Source organism: Cottoperca gobio, chromosome 6 (assembly GCF_900634415.1).
Source record: "Cottoperca gobio chromosome 6, fCotGob3.1, whole genome shotgun sequence".
NCBI lineage: Eukaryota > Metazoa > Chordata > Actinopteri > Perciformes > Bovichtidae > Cottoperca > Cottoperca gobio.
This window is the reverse complement of record NC_041360.1, coordinates 16,936,038-16,950,107: the sequence shown is the minus strand read 5'-3', so window position 1 is coordinate 16,950,107 and position 14,070 is coordinate 16,936,038. Positions and strand designations below refer to the sequence as shown.

Below are 14,070 nucleotides of genomic sequence, written 5' to 3'. Positions count from 1 at the left end.
AAGTCCCTCCCCCTGATGGCTCTATTATGAAACTGCACGCATGAGAGAGGCAGGCTATCAATAAAGATGACCGACATGTCTAGTGTTTATTCTAAACGAGCATTTAAGGAATTGAGGATTACTACAGCAAGTTTATTTTTTATTTTTAATATGAACACCTGCAGATCTCACTCAGCCAGCCAATGCTTATTGAATTTGAACATACAGTGGTGTATATTTAATTCTGTAACATAAAAGCTTTGCACTCTTCATAATTAAATGATACAGATTAACAAGATACAAAAGAGATATACATACAAAAAAGTGAAGCGCCCTGTAATATTCTGAATTCATCTTGTCGTTACACTTGTGCAATACATTGCTGGGAAAGAAAGAAAGAGAAAAAAGTGATGAAATTAAATGTAGCTTATTCCATGTGAAAATGAAACTGACAAAACAAAAGATGAACGCAAACTAACCGTAGAACAGAAGTGTATTAAAATAAGTGTAAACCTACTGTATGAGCCCGATGACAACACGAGTGGGCCTAAGAAAACGTTCAGTCTTAAACCGATCAAAATCTCCAGAGAGACCTGCTCTCATGGAGAAAAACTAATTCAATCTCTACTTTCACAATCTCCATTCACATTTCCATCATTAAAAACAACCATCATTTTGTCAATTGTTCATAAGTAGTGGTCTAACAAAAAGTTAGGCAAAAAAAAAAAGAAGTAAATTCTGTAATTTACAGCGAAGAAAAATCTGTAAACAGCTTAAAGTAATATAAAAATAAAGGACAAGAATAGTAACTTTAAACAATATATCAGCAGTGGAAAAGGGATTAAGTAAAATAAAATAGTCCTCTCTTGTAGATTCCCATTCAACTGTTTTACACTGTTGATCAACCAAATATAAAAATGGTTTCTTTCTAAGCAAGTATATCAACTTTGACCATTAAACAGTAGAACTTGTAAAACAGGTGTAATACAGTGCTAAAGAATACATTGTTTTTCTGTAAGTACCTGGATGTGGAAGAAAGAGGTTGCTACACATGTCAAGAAAAGTCCTGAAACACTTCTCTCATAGATACAAATCATGTTTCCATTTTTGAACACGATAATGTTGACAGACTGACTTCACAGCCATTTCATCAGGACGGTATTATTATCTCTATAAATCATACGGTGTGGAGGGTAGCTGTGAAACACTGGAGAGAAATGTTACACTGCCACACTGAGGACAATGAATGCAAATACAAGTAATCCCAGCATTATGCATGTATACCATGTCACCTAACAACCCCAGCTAAAGTTCGGAAAAATCAAGAACATTACTAAAACAAGGCAAATTAATCTTAAGACACATATTTTGGAATAGTTATAATAAAATAGTCAGATAATCAAGTCATGTGTAGGGATCCACTGATATGGTGTTTCAAATTTCTCAATTTTCAAAGCAAACCAAATCCTGTGTTGGTTACACAATGTTCCTTTAGTTTAAGCACACATATAGGTGCAAAGCTTCTCAGACATTTCTCTGGGGAAAAAATAAGTAATTAAGTGGTACTTAAGTATAAAATAACATTAAGAATGATACTCCTAGAAAAACAATCACAATCTCTTATTCGATCTGAATCCTGAGATAATAGAAATGGAGAAAAGCCTTCCCCAAAATGTTCCACATGCTGTTTGTGAAAGAGATAATACATGGGACTCTTTATACCACCTTTGTGTGTATTCTTTTTAACTACAAACACCCCGAGAGGCTGATGATATGTACAATTTTGGAACGACTTTAGCTCTAAAGACTTCATTTTAAGTTTCAGCAAACTTTGAATTTCCGCATAAGTGATTCAAGTGCATTTAGAGACACAGGGCTCGAACACAAATCTGTGTTGTTGAGTGGAAATGTGGAAAATGTCGAATAAAAAGCTTTTGGTAAACAATCTTAAAATGTGTATGAAAGGAGCTGGTCGCAGAGAAAGCAAAAATGAAAACCAGAGTAATAAAATGTAATAATTTCTCCAACTAATAAAAGATCACAGCCATGTTTCTAAAAAAAAGAAATACTGATTCGGAGATAGAGTGTAGCTTTGCATTGATGGTTGAAGAGCTGTGGATAGACATTTGGCTGTGACATTAACACACAAACATACAACAAATAAAGCGGGATTTTTTTTTTTTAAATGGCAGGAATACTGATTCAGCTTGTAATGTTTTTGGTCTTTTGTCCAGCTCTTATTTGGAAACCAACTCCAAAAATCCTTTAGAAAGAAATTGCTTCAAAAACTGCCACACATCTCTGATCTCTTTGTCTTCATTCTTCAGCGACAAGCTTAAGATCAGTTATCCTCCTCATCGTCGCTGACGAAGCTCCGTCTGTCCTGACTCGTCTCTCTCTCCTTGAGGAAGGTCTGTCTGATCGCCTCCAGCTCGGTCAGCTCAAGACGGACCTTCTCGAGATGGAAGGAACGGCGGTTCTGGATTTGCCGCATGGGAAACGGGTTCATGTCACCGAAAGCGATGTTCATCAACTTCCTGAAAAAATAAAAGAATACGACACAGTCCCATCAGTCTGGGATGGTTTTCTCCTGCTCTGCATGCTCTGTGCTGTGCAGCTTTGACATTGTGTTGTTCCTGTTCAGTATAAATGTTTTAAGTTACTATGTGTGTTCCTTGCCAATATCTCCCAGTCATTGTTTTACAGCTATTACTCGTAAATGAGTGAATGAACTGATTCTGCTTGACAATGATCACTACTGATCAGCTTTAATGTCTATTGCAATGTTTTCAAACTCATATTAGACTTTAGATATCCTGTTTGTTTGTCACCAGCAAAGAGATATGCAAAGCTATTCCAAGGCTCATTATCCTGCAGACACATCGTCTCCAAAAATACCAAAACAAATTGCAGTTGATGTACCTTGAATCCAGGATTGTGCGTGTGAAGTATCTGAGATATTTGAAGATAGCTGTGGAATCCTCCAGCTTCAAAAACTCTTCCTCTTTGTACTTGAAGAGAGCGAGGGCGAAGCGGAATATGATCTGCGGAGAAAAAGGATCAAAGCCGTGAAATCTACCGCATGACTTTTCATGTGACAGTATACCATAACATCGCCACTTTAGAAGACTAAAGGCGGTATTTACTTCTTTTAGAAGAATGTCTGAACATACAGTACAGTCCTTACAGTCTTGTTATGAGGCAAAAGTATATCATTTACTGTTAACCGCTGAACAAACTTGTGATTCCCACCACAGATCTCAACATTGGGTCTAAATTAATTAAATGGCTAAAATCAATATCTCTATATCAACAATGGAGGACTAAGTGTGTGTGGAAGTGGACAGAGAATTATTACTAGGCAAAGTCAGAGGTTTCAATCAAGAGATGAAAAATAAAATTAAAAAAGGAGAGTGAATGACGGGCTTCATCACAAACACGAATGCTCCAGTTGCTATGTGTCTGCCGTCTATGTAAATAGTTTCAACATGGCAATTTTAAAAAGGCGATAGATAACACAGTATGTCAGTTGTTTCCACTACCACTACCCCCAAAGTGGCCAAAAATGTGTTATTGCACGTTTAATGTGGTTTATTTCTTTTTTGGCAACTCGTGGGCAGAGCTCCCCGACAAGCTAAAAACCACAGTGTTGATATATTATTGGTTTAAAGTTGTTTTGTCTAACATGATAGAAAACACTTTGCTATCAAAACAACACAGGATAAAAAGCTCTTGTAGAGCTGAAGAGGCGTAGAGTTGGGTGATAATGGCATGTGGGCTCATCAGTATGAGTGACCTTTTTTCCATTACACATAGGCATTTGATGCATTGTTAATAAAACATAATAAAGTGTTTTGACGCAGCCATGACCCTTGGCCGGGTAAAAGAGATCTGGAGAAATCCAAACACAAATGCTGGTTGGATGAGACACAGTGGGTTTATAAGTCAAAGCAATAAACTGGAACTTGTTTGCAACCAAACACAAAACGAATCTAACATACATTCTGTAGAGGACAGTGAGCCAGCTGAATGGCTACAACATCATTTTCAAAAGGGTCCTTATCTCAATTTTTTTAGTTTTCTTCAGAGCTTTGTCAGCATGTAAATACAGAGATCTGGTTACGTGAACTTCGAGGATCGTAGCTTTACAATCTCGTCTGCCTCTCACCTTTGGACCTTCATATAGAAAGGCATCCCAGATCTTGAAGAGGATGTCGCTCACCACACTGTCCACAAACACCACCAGGAACCAGTTGAAGGTGATGAGGGAGAAGTCTACCTTGTTCTGCTCAAAGTGGACGTGAAGCCGCGGGAGCTTCTCACTTATCAGGTCCTTGAACACGCGCTGGTCAACCTGCACGGATACAACCGACATATATTTATATCCTTTATCGGCAACAGAAATCTTTACTTTTTTACAGCAGGCTGTAACTTGTCCCTGTGTCTCCCAATGCTAGAATATAACCTTTGAGCTTGTTTACCTGTGAGCCAAGCAGAGTCTTTGTGTAATAGTCTCTTGGCATGAAGACCTCCACAATGGCTATAAGGCTCCAGAAGGCGTCCTCTTGGTCCAGATAGAGCAAGGCAATGGCTGCCAGCCTGAAGAAATGACATGCAATACAAATGAGTGGTTACAGGGCATACAAGGAGAGAAGGAGAGAAGCCAGAAGCCCTCCTGTACCTGTTTAGTCCCTGGCAGTAGCCGATATCTGGATTCCTCCAGGAGAAAGCCATCAGGACGTTCCTGAGTTTCAGGATGCCGCCTGCACTCGGGGAAGAATAGTGCTTGTTGTTGGGCAAAGTACGCAGCAAGTCCAGCTCGATCTGCTTCGAGGCCGGGTTGGGCTTGTCCCGGGCCACATTTAGTAAGGTCTCATAGTAGTCGGGCGCCAGATGGTCCCGGAACTTCTTGACATGGAAGGAGACACACCAGCGCCACACCTGCGAGCGGTGCTCGTGGGGCACGCCACATCGAAACAGGGCCTTGAGCTCAGGGGAGCGCACCAGATCTCTGTTTATGGTGCCGGCCAGAAAGTTCTCCCACTTCACCCCGACGGACACTTCCTGATCCGTCATGGATAGGGACTTCAGCTCCAGAGCTCTCATCTTCGCATCCAGCTTCTCCTCCTCTTCCTCCTCCTCAGGGACAGTCTTGAAGCCAAACGTGTCATACTCACTGATAGCAAATCAAGAGGAGAGAGAGAAAAAGTGGGAAAATAATCAGCCATCAGTGATGTTAACTTCATTCCAAAAGTTATTACCGCTTTTAGGGGGAAATCACCTTCGCTTTAACCTGCCTTCAATGCGACGTCACTTAGGGATTGTCTGAACTTTTAACAACATATTTTGACGAGCCTCAAAAGAACTTGCCTGAGCTTGCAGAGCGACAGCAAATTAATTACCAATTAGCAGAGCTAGTTTTTCCAGTCAAGAAAAAGTTGGTGTTACAATGTTCATACGTAAATCCATTTAGAGAAATCAACATCCTCTTCAATGTGCAACAAAAACATCAATCAAAACGTTTTGTCCATACCTGACCGTGTTTGGTTTAAAGATATGGTGATCATGCTGGTCGGAGCTCTCTGCCTGCAGCGCGTCCTCTAATAATCTGGAGATGACCTCTCGGGCTGGGCTCTGCTCTGAAGACGAGCACACCGGGTTCTTCACTTCTTGAAGCAGCACCAGATACTTGCTCTCCACCTGACACAACATGGCCTGCAGGGCCGTATACTGCAGCAGAGGTAACAGAGAAGAGTAATCAGTGTTGTTGTTATCATAACTGAAGGATTGCAAGATTATGGTTTGTTTTTCATTGTTCCTACTTTTTCTTCTTTTTTTTTTTTTATAGGTGTAGCAGAGACCAGCTATGGTCAATACTGGACTTCCCCTACAAGCTACTCAGACTTCCTGTTTCTATTAACAGAGTAATGCAACATTTACCAACAAACACAGGATAGTACCTTTGCTTCTAAAGTCTTTTCTCTACTCTCTGCGTTTCTGCGTAATACTGTCAGCTCCAGGATCTCCTTGTTCAGGAACTTGTTCTGGGATTTGAAGCCTTGAAGGCTGTCCTGAAATTGGAGAAACATGTATTCAGTTGATCAGAATACAACAATTTATTATTTAACCTAATATCATTTCTATAGCTCTGTTCACTTCCAGTTATCATAATCTGTATCATTATAGATCTGGTTTAAGTGTTTCCTTCTGTACCTTGAGGATGTCCACCTCCTGCTGGTCTTTGTTGGGAGGCGGAGAACCGTCGTTTGGATTGCCGCACTGCTCGGAGCTCTGCTGCGACAGCTTGATGATGACTTCATCCTTGGCCTGAATGGTCTCCATCAGCATCCCCAGCTGGTCGTTTATCTCCCCAACCTTTATCTTCAGGCCCTTCAGCTCTTGTTGCAGACTCTCCTTCTCCAAGGCGAGGTGCTCCATGTGGCCACACAGGGACTGGATCTGTCCATCCCTTTCCTGAAGTAGAGCCTCCGACTGGGCGATCTCTTCGTGGGTTACTGCCGAACCTTGAGTCTGGTCTGAAGACGCAGATGAATCTGGAGCCGGAGCTGGACGGTGCACTGGCTGCCTATCGCACTGGGAGGTTCTCAGAGTCTGCTGCAGAAGTCTCACCAGCTCCTGGTTGAGTAAAGAGGATTGAATTAGTCAACAAAAACAGGATTATGAGGATTTAAAATGTCCCATGGTTCAAAGAATCATCGATGTTGAATTCAATGTTAACTTTTTGTCCTGTCTGAGGCAAATTCACAAACTCTTCAGGGACAGCTGCATATTCTGTTTGCTGAGATTATAATTACAAAAGTGCCAGCCATATTTACTATAGACTCAATTTGAATAACTTTTGATAATTTCTTAAACCTAACACTGCTGGGTGCAGATGCATAACACGCTTTGAGTGTAGGTAATAAAAATAAAATAAGATTGACTATTTTCTGTGATAACATGTTTATTATATCATAATATTATAGCTATACACTATTTTACCACAGTTATTTTACCTACAAAACTACTTACATAAGGAAATTCATCTCTAAATTGTATAACAATTGTGTTATATTTGCCCTTCTAATAAACACCTCTGACTCACACTAGTCAGGATTTCCGTGATTTACAGCAGAGGTTGCCCACCTCAGCTCAAACAGAGACCACACAACGTCATGACGTATTATTCTTTTTTAAACCTTTATGAAATCATCTCATTTTAACCTTATACTTCATGGAAAATAAACATAAACCGCAAAAGCCATTACATTTAGTGTGGCTGTTTTGTAGGACGTTATGTAATAACTAAATTAAATGGGGATGCATCAGGATCTGGGTGAGGTGTCTTACCACATCTGCTAAATCATTTTACCAAGAGACTGTTTGACAGAAGCCACCTAAGCAGCAACATGTAAAACAGCACTCAGCCCAGATAACCAATGTAATGTAATAACAAAAGTTTATCATAGCTATGTATATCATTTAGTATATACCGTAGCAAATGTACAAATACTTGGCTCACACATTTGAACACCCACGTCGTGGTCACACAGATGTAGATATAGTTATTGTGACAAACAATTAAACATACAGTTTTTCATAACAGAGAGGAAAAATGAGAAACGCCTGACACTGTTTCTGTCAAGAAACATTGTAACTATTGTATTCAAATCACCATAACTAAGGAAGAATATGTAGGGGAAGGTCTTTATTGGCAATGTTACTAAAAAATCTATCTACTAAATTACCTTAAGGCCATAAATCAATAGTATTAAAAATAAAAGGTCTGCTGCGCCCCACTTGAGCTGAACAGTGTCAGGAGTGACTGAATATTTCCAACAACAGTTAGGCAGATACAGCTGAGTCATTTCGACAGAGTTACTCAGCTAACACACACACACACACACACACACACACACACACACACACACACACACACACACACACACACACACACACACACACACACACACACACACACACACACACACACACACACACACACACACACACACAGCAATGTTTCCTCGTTTCTCTCCTAAGCATGACTAATCATTTGCTGTCTTCCTGTATTAGTTAGAACATCAACGTTACACCAAACCGCTCAGTCAGACACCACAACCCAAAGCTTGTGCTGAATTATCTAAAATGATAGTAAAAGCACTCCAGTCAGCCTACTAAAAGTTAGTAATAACAATATCAGAATAATTGTAACCATTTCCCCAAACTCTTTCTGGACACAACCCCACCCCAGAATGTCATGTTTTTATGTGATTCATATACATGAACAAACAAGACATTTGTACCTTCTGACTGGCCAGCTCTTCTCTGAGTTTGGCCTGTTCCTGCTGCATGCGGCGTAGGTCTTCCTGTTGGCTCTGGAGGCGAAGCTGCATCTCCAACGGTTTGCTGCCGTTAAACTCCACCGGGGAGTTCTCTGCACTGCGCGTCTCAGCGTTGCGCCCAAACCTCCCAGAGCCCATCATGTCTCGAAGCAAAGGCTTCCTAGGCCGCGCTGAGTTGCGCACAAAATCGAAAGTAAACGTTGATCCAAAAGAATCTGAGATAGAAGAGATAAAGACGTAATGAAAGTGACTCAGGCAGGCAGGCAGAAACGTTTGGAAAAATGCATTGTTTGTCCGTTTGTCATAGTATTGAGCAAGTGAGTGGAGCAATAATAAGACAATTACTCTCCGGAGAATGTAAGCCGAGTATGGCCAGAGGGAGTAAGGGAGTGGACGTACGTCTGTGTGTGTCTGCATGAGGTTTATGTTCAGGGAAGTCCTTGGATGAAGCATCCACCAGCTCCCAGTCCTCTGCGCTGTTGTTGCTGTTGGTATAAAACACACTGCGTTTGCTGTCAGCTCCTCTCCCCGGCCGCAGATAAGACATGGAGTTCCTGAGAGAACAGAAACCACACAAGAGGGTGAGTAAGACCAAGACAGTGGAGCTCCCATGTTAGGCTACTGGACATTAAGTGACTTCTATTATGTGAAAGCTTTTCAAATCCACAGGGATCAAGGGCAACCTGATGCTCTGCTACTTTGTAAACAGTAACATTAGCACAGACCGTCTTTATTGAGGTCTTTACAGTTTTCCCAACAGGCACTGGGCGACAGAACTGCAGCTGTATACAAGTGCAAAGCAACACACAATACAGCTAGATATGTCCAGCTTACACTCAAAGGGAGAGTTTAACTAACAAATCAAGTGTGTCTTTAGAAATAACATAAATGGAAGGCATTCTAGAAGGTAACATTTACAGGGTAATAATAAGCACATACAGACGTGTGTTTCACATTTCTAAATGTGAGCTCACTGCAACCACATGATTATTTGTGTGCAGCAGAATGCACTTCTTGCCTCCCTCGCACCTTGTACCGGACGTTCCATGTGACGCAAAAGAACACACTTCAATTTGAATCAATACATCCGTCTACAGCAGGCCCATAGCGGATTCACTTGTGTTTTATGAGCATAACTGCAACCCGAAGCATCTTGTAGCATCACATTGCTGCTCCGATCATGAGTTATAACTGCAGAAACCCTTTTAAAACTGAATGCATTTCAAAATATGAGAAGCTAAATCAGACGGGTGAAGAGACATGATGTGAGGAGCATGCATGTGCACCTCTCTTCCCATTACGGACACAAAGCAAATTCTTTTGCAAAAGTGTTTTGCATCATTTGAATAGATGTGTTTGACCCAGAAGGGGAACTGTTGATGGTTGCAAACTAGAACAACTAGCGAACTATGGATGTAACCATTTCCTCTACTACAGCCAACTTCAGGAAGAACTGAAGATGTATTTTCTTTCCTCTATTCAGCTCTATTGGGGCACAAAGCAGACCAACAAGTTGTGCCAGTTTGGCAGGAACTTGAAACAAACACACTTCCCTCTTTTTAAAAACTGTGGGTACAATATCATCATCAGCGTTCAGCCTTACCGGAGTTCTGTACCGAAGTTTTTGAGGGAGAAGTTGAGGGGGTTTGTGGACGCAGCAGAAGGCCCTCTGGCTGACTGGATCCCCACCATTCCCCCGCCATCTGTTTCTGTCTCCATGGCAAAGTCGCTGCGGACCTTCTCCATGCTGTCACTTAGCTTATCAAAGACAAGCGCATCTGAAATTAAAACACATCAGAGTTCATTTGAACAACATAATAATAGTAATATCACATTACTCATATCACCACCACTGTTTCCGCAGCTTTATCAACTGTGTGTTGAGGAAACTAGATCACCATCACTCTGAAACGTTTCCAGAGTAAAGTGAGGCAACATTTTACAGCTGGGTGGATGTCTGCTTTCTTTAACCATCAGAAAACACAGTATGTAGCATTTTTTGAGCCAAGAAAGCTAAATATAAAGTTTCCTCTTTGTCTGAAATTAGCTGGTTAAGTGTGGGAACATTTGATAAAAGACCAAACAGCTCCACAGTTATGTTGTAACACCCAAGAGGGTGCAACCACTAAGTTGTTGTTATACTGATGTTAAAGTATGACAATGGTCAAACTCCTTTTGCTCTGATCAAACCTTTGAACTGACATGAACAAATCCTCTCTAAACCTGTGCCAGCTGTAATTAATGCGGCTAAATTAGTGTTAGTTTGGATACGCTGTATCTTGATACTCAGTAGCTATTACCACATAGTCTTGCATCTTGGTTATAGTGAGAAGAGAAGCTTAGGCATTTTAATCTTTCACAAGCTATGGAAAAAGGGCCACATAAATATTTCATTTCCTCTGTATCACTTGAGGGAAAATTCCAATTAACAAAACATGATTTCAAATGTCTTTCTTGCACCCACACATTTCATCACAGCTCGACAGCTGAGACAGAAACAACGCAGGGTGTGAACACATATAAAGACGAAACATCAGGAGGACTTTTAAGCACTTGTGTATTTCATAACTTTACATTCAGGAACAGCTAGGAACAGATCTGTCTTGTATGGTGTTACAATATGTTTGACTAAATACCTCCACATTGGTATAAATATACAGGTAACAAGGTTATTTGTGGATTTTTCAAACCTTTTTAAAAACATGTCATGTGTGTGTGATGAGGTTTTCACAGCTCATTTCACTGTAGGGAAGTCAAAACAACTTCAATAGTTAGTGTCATCGAAAAACTTAAGCTATTTCTTTATATTATGATCACAATATTCAAAATGACAAGTTATAATATTAACCTTTCAACTACCCAGGTCATAACGGTTGCATATATCTGAATCTTCTATTTGCTTCAAAATGTGCACCTCCTCTTTTTCAGTTATTTGAAACCATGAATAATGAAATATTTAATGTGAATAGTTGCATTCAAGATTTCTGATGGATGAAATGCATGTGGACTTTAGTGTCGCCTACAACATTTCTGTAAAATGCATTTCAAACAGAATCCTTGACAGATAATAAGTATATTATAAAACAATAATCCAAATGATAAGTGAAATCTGTGACCATGTGACTAACCTGTCTGACTTCAAAAAGTGGTTAAAGGTCAACACCAAGAATGTGAAGAGTTTAGAAAAGCATCTTCTTCCCAATGAAGGAGGACAGGAGAAAAATAAACGTGGTGTGCACACACATTATACTGTATAAATATATATGTATATCCTCTTGTTGTAAATGCTTTTGTTTTTACAGTTGCAGTTAAAGTGAAATCACTTTAAAACAGCAAGCAGTTCACACAATGACATTTGTTTGTTTCTCTGAGTGCAATTAAATAAAACACACCCCACATAAAAGTCGATGTGAACTCCTTTCTTTAGCCGTATCTTGATTTATTATTGAATCAATGCTTGACAAAACCACTCCTACATGTTCGTTCTGTTGGAACTCTGGAACCTGGCAACTAAATAACCCGACTTGTAGCACTTGTGTAAATATTAATCCATCAGATACAGGTTTTTACTTTCAGCCTGGTGCCCGGACGTGATGAATACAAGCAGTGAAAATGAGTGTCTAATAACGTACGTGTGTGTGTGTGTGTGTGTGTGTGTGTGTGTGTGTGTGTGTGTGTGTGTGTGTGTGTGTGTGTGTGTGTGCCATGCCTACCATCTTTGCCTACGAGGCCGGTGGGAGGGTAGGCCAGGGTTGGGGAACTCCAGCTGTCTCGCTGACCGGAGCCTCTAGTGTTGCTGTACTCCCAACGTTTCTGCTGTAACTGCTGGAGCCAGTAATGCATCACCTGCCTATTGGGAGCCTAGAAACACACACACACACACACACACACACACACACACACACACACACACACACAAGTGAATCATATTTTTAGGATAAAAAGGTTAAAAAAAGGCAACGCACACACCACTATTCATGGCATGACACCTTGGCTAGGAAAATAATAACAGCTGTGGAATTAAATAAAACATATGAAACAGACCAAGAGCCCTTAGAATAGCAGGTTACTATTAGGATCGGTCATGTGAATGAGCGCAGATGCTGGTTTCAGTCTCAGTTCCAGCCTCGAGCTGTGCAAGCTGTTTGGTATAACCCATTCACACCATCTGCTGAAAGACTTTAGTTGGCCAATAGGCCGAGTGAGACCAGAGGTACCTGTCACAGTCATATGATAGCAAAGAAGACACCATCATCACATGAGAGGACCTTTGTCAAGCAGAGGTGTCATGGGGCCAGATGAGCTCATGTGTTTTTAAATCAAAGCCTAAAACGTATCTCTACATGTAAGCAGTGGACTGAACAGTGTGTTTGGGGCAATCAGCTGAGTAATGTGCTGATTAAGCTCGTTTGGCAAACATGATCCACATGTATAATTGATTTTCTTTCCTCTTTTTTTTGTTCCAGCTTTTCTTAAAAACTGTCAAATCACAACCCTGTCAGCAGAAATATTTGCATTTCTGACTAAAATCAAAGCTGAGAATGAATCAAGTTAGAATGGGTGTGTCTGCCTTTCCACAATAAGAAAGGAAGTGACAAATGACAGCAAAGCAGTGCAACACATGCTGAAAAGTTTCTACCTTCAGGAGAAACTCCTTCCCGGTCGTGCGGATCTCAAACTGACCCTCTTCCACCTCCACATCGTAGCTGAAGCAAGCATCGCCTATCTCGATGTGCCCGAGCGGCAAGGCATCTTGGGGAGTCTTGAAGTAATACAAATAACATTTCCTCGGATCGTACACGAACCACCTCAGCTTGTACCCTCTCAGAGGCCCCTTGCCGGATAGTTTGTTTAAGTAGCCGCACAGTTTGGAGGGCTGCTCCTTCGCTCCCTCGACCTCGGCCACATCCACAGACCTGGAGGCCAGACTCCGCGAGGTTGTGCAGGAGTCTCCTTCGCTGCCATCCTCCTCTTCGTGCATCTTTCCTCGAAGTTTCTTTTTCGTGCAGCGCAGCGGATGCCTACTTCTGTTCCCATCCGCATGACTGCCTGCCTCTAGGAGAGGGGAACATGGGAGATGTAGTTTATCTCACACGGTTACGTTATGTGTGAGTCAGCAGTACCGCTGGGTGGTGGTGTTTAACCAGGCGTGCAATCTGAGATACTTCATCTGCCACAAATGGATACAAATAAAAACTATTACGCGTAATAGTGATGTTAATTTAAAGACGTATTAAATAGTTGATACAGCCTAATTAAAATCACCGTAATTGGAGACAATAAAATACTGAAAATCCCCAAAATTAGAGATATAAAATAAAATACCTAAAATTGACATGTGAACATGGCTGGATGAAGATGTGATACCACTCTGTGTATTTACCACATTGCCTCCAAGATCTATTATCAGCTAAATATACCTAAAGTATCTAAAGTACATAGGCCTACTTGTTAAGCAGAATGTGTCCCGTCAATGTTGCATTATTATAATATTTGATTACTATTATTATTGATTCATTGACGTAACTTAAACCTTATGTGAAACAAATTAAACTTTTGGGCAGTTTAATCTATAACAATGTGTCTCCTTTTATAAACTGATCGTAGGTTTTGTATGTAAATAATCTGATAAATAACTAGTATTGTAACTATAGCTGTGAACTCATGAAGTAGGAAATAAAAAAACAGGGTATACACTGAAATACAAGCACCGACAACATGTTATTACATTATGTAGATACATAAG

At 40.6% G+C, this 14,070-nt stretch overlaps 1 protein-coding gene across 2 annotated transcripts; it reads right to left on the bottom strand.

The window, feature by feature from the left end:
- Positions 1 to 122: 122 nt before the first annotated feature.
- On the bottom strand, positions 123 to 13,347 carry tbc1d2b (TBC1 domain family, member 2B). Of its 2 annotated transcripts, none has more exons than XM_029433528.1 (13): positions 12,964 to 13,347; positions 12,038 to 12,185; positions 9,928 to 10,102; positions 8,724 to 8,878; positions 8,286 to 8,539; positions 6,193 to 6,615; positions 5,940 to 6,050; positions 5,513 to 5,709; positions 4,661 to 5,155; positions 4,461 to 4,578; positions 4,148 to 4,333; positions 2,902 to 3,023; positions 123 to 2,516 (listed from the first exon to the last, which is right to left on the bottom strand). In XM_029433528.1, exons 1-13 carry the CDS (start codon positions 13,303 to 13,305, stop codon positions 2,321 to 2,323), a joined length of 2,922 nt encoding a protein of 973 aa, XP_029289388.1. In that variant the 5' UTR covers positions 13,306 to 13,347; the 3' UTR covers positions 123 to 2,320. The 2 variants fall into 2 exon arrangements, with proteins under 2 accessions (XP_029289388.1, XP_029289389.1); XM_029433529.1 differs by having other exon boundaries at positions 8,286 to 8,494.
- Positions 13,348 to 14,070: the final 723 nt, after the last annotated feature.

Bases quoted from the DNA above. Each gene is read 5' to 3' on its own strand.
- tbc1d2b (XM_029433528.1), bottom strand. From the start codon at position 13,305: ATGCACGAAGAGGAGGATGGCAGCGAAGGAGACTCCTGCACAACCTCG. The intron at 10,103-12,037 runs GTAGGCATGGCA...TTTTAATTTCAG, and splicing joins CGGCCTCGTAGGCAAAGATG to ATGCGCTTGTCTTTGATAAG. The intron at 6,051-6,192 runs GTACAGAAGGAA...CTCCAATTTCAG, and splicing joins AGGAGGTGGACATCCTCAAG to GACAGCCTTCAAGGCTTCAA.